This window comes from Chanos chanos, chromosome 11 (assembly GCF_902362185.1).
Source record: "Chanos chanos chromosome 11, fChaCha1.1, whole genome shotgun sequence".
In the NCBI taxonomy this organism is placed as follows: Eukaryota; Metazoa; Chordata; class Actinopteri; order Gonorynchiformes; family Chanidae; genus Chanos; species Chanos chanos.
Genome location: NC_044505.1, coordinates 3,549,809 through 3,554,808, shown reverse-complemented (window position 1 = coordinate 3,554,808; position 5,000 = coordinate 3,549,809). Strand labels below are relative to the sequence as shown.

At 47.6% G+C, this 5,000-nt stretch overlaps 1 protein-coding gene across 2 annotated transcripts in view; it reads left to right on the top strand.

Annotated features, from left to right (window-relative positions):
• papss1 (3'-phosphoadenosine 5'-phosphosulfate synthase 1) overlaps positions 1-5,000 on the top strand; it is a 24,156-nt gene that overhangs the window by 6,035 nt on the left and 13,121 nt on the right. Inside the window, exons 7-8 of one of the 2 annotated variants that reach the window (XM_030788083.1) lie at positions 1,989-2,100; positions 4,075-4,089. In XM_030788083.1, coding sequence (XP_030643943.1) covers positions 1,989-2,100; positions 4,075-4,089 — 127 coding nt within the window. The remainder of the gene's footprint in view (positions 1-1,988; positions 2,101-4,074; positions 4,090-5,000) is intronic. The other variant, XM_030788082.1, reaches the window with a different exon arrangement.

Genomic DNA, 5,000 nt, shown 5'->3' with positions numbered 1-5,000 from the left:
ACAGCGAACCGTTACTCTACCTCTCACACGACAGCGAACCGTTACTCTACCTCTCACACTACAGCGAACCGTTACTGTACCTCTCACACAACAGCGAACCGTTACTCTACCTCTCACAGGACAGTGAACCGTTACTCTACCTCTCACACGACAGCAAACCGTTACTCTACCTCTCACACTACAGCGAACCGTTACTCTACCTCTCACAGGACAGTGAACCGTTACTCTACCTCTCACACGACAGCGTACGGTTACTCTACCTCTCACACGACAGCAAACCGTTACTCTACGTCTCACACGACAGCGAACCGTTACTCTACCTCTCACACGACAGCGAACCGTTACTCTACCTCTCACACGACAGCGAACCGTTACTCTACCTCTCACACTACAGCGAACCGTTACTCTACCTCTCACACTACAGCGAACCGTTACTCTACCTCTCACAGGACAGTGAACCGTTACTCTACCTCTCACACGACAGCGTACGGTTACTCTACCTCTCACACTACAGCGAACCGTTACTCTACTTCTCACACAACAGCGAACCGTTACTGTACCTCTCACACGACAGCGTACGGTTACTCTACCTCTCACACAACAACGAACCGTTACTGTACCTCTCACACAACAGCGTAGCGTTACTGTACCTCTCACACGACAGCGAACCGTTACTCTACCTCTCACACAACAGCAGACCGTTACTGTACCTCTCACACTACAGCGAACCGTGACTCTACCTCTCACACGACAGCGAACCGTTACTGTACCTCTCACACGACAGCGAACCGTTACTCTACCTCTCACACGACAGCGAACCGTTACTCTACCTCTCACACGACAGCGAACCGTTACTCTACCTCTCACAGGACAGCGAACCGTTACTCTACGTCTCACACTACAGTGAACCGTTACTCTACGTCTCACACGACAGCGAACCGTTACTCTACCTCTCACACGACAGCGAACCGTTACTCTACGTCTCACACGACAGCGAACCGTTACTGTACCTCTCACACAACAGCGAACCCTTACTCTACTTCTCACACAACAGCGAACCGTTACTCTACTTCTCACACAACAGCGTACCGTTACTGTACCTCTCACACAACAGCGAACCGTTACTCTACCTCTCACAGGACAGTGAACCGTTACTCTACCTCTCACACGACAGCGTACGGTTACTCTACCTCTCACACAACAGCGAACCGTTACTCTACTTCTCACACAACAGCGAACCGTTACTCTACCTCTCACACAACAGCGAACCGTTACTCTACGTCTCACACAACAGTGAACCGTTACTCTACCTCTCACACAACAGCGAACCCTTACTCTACTTCTCACACAACAGCGAACCGTTACTCTACTTCTCACACAACAGCGTACCGTTACTGTACCTCTCACACAACAGCGAACCGTTACTCTACCTCTCACAGGACAGTGAACCGTTACTCTACCTCTCACACGACAGCGTACGGTTACTCTACCTCTCACACTACAGCGAACCGTTACTCTACTTCTCACACAACAGCGAACCGTTACTGTACCTCTCACACAACAGCGAACCGTTACTCTACCTCTCACACAACAGCGTACGGTTACTCTACCTCTCACACGACAACGAACCGTTACTGTACCTCTCACACAACAGCGTACGGTTACTCTTCCTCTCACACGACAGCGAACCGTTACTGTACCTCTCACACGACAGCAAACCGTTACTCTACCTCTCACTTCCCTGTGTTGTGTGTGTGTGATCTGATGACATGCATTTGTGTTTATGTGTGTGGGGGAGAGAGTATGACTGTGAGTGAAACTGTGGCTTTGCAGAAGGTTAATCTATGTGGATAGGTGAAGAACAAATAGACACTCAAAAGCACTATCAAATTGACACCTTGTTCCTGTGTGTGTGTGTGTGTGTGTGTGTGTGTGTGCGCGTGTGTCCGGATGCGTGTGGGTCGGGTGTGCGTGCATGTGTGCTTCAGGTGGACATGCAGTGGGTGCAGGTTCTGGCTGAGGGTTGGGCCACGCCTCTTAACGGGTTCATGAGAGAGAGAGAGTACCTGCAGTGTCTCCACTTTGATTGCCTGCTGGATGGTAAATATTCTATTCTATTCTATTCTACTCTGTTCTGTTCTGTTCTGTTCTGTTCTATTCTACTCTGTTCTGTTCTGTTCTGTTCTGTTCCGTGCGGTGTGATTCCATTCTATTCTGCTTCTTTGTTTGACACCGGCTTTCCTCTACTCTCACATCCCTCTTCATTCCTACATACGAGCTCTTGATTTCCATTGAGCATCTTACAGGCATCATGGTATAGAAATGGGTGGGATGTTACAGCTATGTTGAAATGTGCCACTAGAGGGAGCCGTGAGCACGCACCATCGCCATCTATTTATTTTCACTGCAAGTCCAGAGGTCTCCAGAGCTAAAGTTACAAAAATAAACCACGTTAAGGATATTAACCTGAAATTGACGCAGAAACACAAATATTAAGTTATATGGAATAGAGCGGAGAAACTGCTCTTTCCCCCTCCTGGGGGTACGACAGCGTTTCTAAAATCTGATCCTCCGAAAAAACCCCCAAACAAAACGCCATACTCTTTATGGTTATATGAATGGTGAAGGAGCCAAAGGCCAGTTTATTCTCTAATCTGGGCCCTTTTTGAGTTTGTGGAACGGAGTAATTACAGCAGTTCCCTATGCGGAGGTTACGTTTCCAGAAAAGAGTCAGTTTAGTTTTACCGCACCGTGACATTGACTTTTCCGATGTGTGTTGTTCTGCCAAACATTCCAGCGCACATAAACACACGCTCACGCACACGCACACACACACACACACACATACCTATCAAAGCAAAGGGCTTTTCAGATAAGAAAGATCTTGATTTTCAGAGTCTAACAGGCAAGCTGGTTGGAGAGGCCTTGGACATTGTTCTGATTTAATCGAAGCTGCCTGCTCAACCCAGTTCTATAACTGAAGGTGCCCTGCTCGATCCGATTCTATAATTGAAGGTATCTGCTCGACCCAGTTCTATAGCTGAAGGTATCTGCTCGATCCGGTTCTATAACTGAAGGTACCTGCTCGACCCGGTTCTATAAGAGGGGATCTGAATGATTTTCCGAGCGCGTACGCTTTGGTTGTGATTCGTTAACAACGCCGTTTGACTCAGTTTTGACCCCTGCTCAACGTTGACTCATTTTTGACCCATGATTTTATAATGAGGTACAGAACCGTTGCGTTTCAGAAAAGCTGTTTGGGTTTTTTTTTCTGTTTGATCTGAATGTATTAGCGTTGACGTCCGCCAACGCACGATGATTAATATGTCTGCTGGTTTTCGCGAGTGAAGTTTGACTCAACTTCCGGAACTATTTCTCTTCTGTTTTTCTACGTTTCAGAAGTCAGCGAGCGATTGATGTTTTGGCCAAACCCTTTTTTTTTGTTGTTGTTGTTGTTGTTTTTTTCCCCCAACCATCTAATCTAAGTCTTCTGATTAAACCATGATGACGTGAGGGACTCTCCTGACATTTTAGTGACTTTTCTCTGAAAGCTCTTCGCCAAATGTGTCATTTTGAACTCAAATCCAGCTCCTCCATTTAGGAGTTTTCAACCAAATCTTTTTTTTTTTTTTAACTTTTTTTTTTATCATTAATAAAAAATATAATCTTGCCATCACTCTAAGAAAGATGTCTTTTTGGTCCTCCTCTCTCTCTCTCTCTCTCTCTCTCTCTCTCTCTCTCTCTCTATCTCTCTCTCTCTTTCTCTCTCTCTCTCTCTCTCCCTCCCTCTGTCTCGGTAGAGTGATGGGATTGTTATATGAGGGGGTTTGGGTGTCTGATGTGAGAACAGGTCTGGGATCCTTAAACGCCTCTTTCTCACAGGCACCGGCTAGCTCGCTGTGTGTGTGTGTGTGCGCGTGTGTGTGCGTGCGCGTGTGTGTGTGTGCACGTGTGTGTGTGTGTGTGTGTGCGTGTGCGCGTACAGAAAGAGAGAGAGAGAGTGAGGAGGACACAGGTATAGTTGAAGAAGATCTTGTAGAGTGCTCTGCTTCTGCTGGTGCAGTGAAGATGTAGCCCTGTATCTGCCCAGTGCTGATATTACAGCAACACCGAGTCCTTCAGACAGCTGTCATGTCCTTACACGAGACATCTCTCTCTTTCTCTCTCTCTCTCTCCCTTTCTCTCTCTCTCTCTCTCTCTCTCTCCTCTCTCTATCTTTCTCTCTCTCTCTCTCCTCTCTCTATCTTTCTCTCTCTCTCTCTCTCACAGTGTATGTGTATGTTTCTTTCTCTCTCTTTCTCACACAGATGGAAACCATTTTTCCTTGTTTTTTTTTTTTTTGATGTGTTAGACGCTCTCCTTTTTTTTGGTCACCACATTCTCAGTGTTGGCCAGAGCACTGTTGTTTTGACAGGGGGTCGTTACATACAGTCAAGTACTTTAGTGTCATTGTCAGCCGATAAATTCTGACTGAGGTTAAACAAACTTCGCTATTAGTGTCAGTGTGAAAAATGCACAGTTTGGTCGCACACCCTGACAGACTTGGACGCTCCAGTCAGATCTGGGCTGCCGTTGGTCTCTAGCTGTTCTGACGGGTGGAGAGGCTGTTGGCGCGATGCTGAACACTCTGGTGGTGGATGGAGAGACCTTTTCTAACGGGTGGAGAGGCTGTTGGCGCGATGCTGAACACTCTGGTGGTGGATGGAGAGACCTTTTCTAACGGGTGGAGAGGCTGTTGGCGCGATGCTGAACACTCTGGTGGTGGATGGAGAGACCTTTTCTAACGGGTGGAGAGACCTTTTCTAACGGGTGGAGAGGCTGTTGGCGCGATGCTGAACACTCTGGTGGTGGATGGAGAGACCTTTTCTAACGGGTGGAGAGACCTTTTCTAACGGGTGGAGAGGCTGTTGGCGCGATGCTGAACACTCTGGTGGTGGATGGAGAGACCTTTTCTAACGGGTGGAGAGACCTTTTCTAACGGGTGGAGAGGCTGTTGGCGC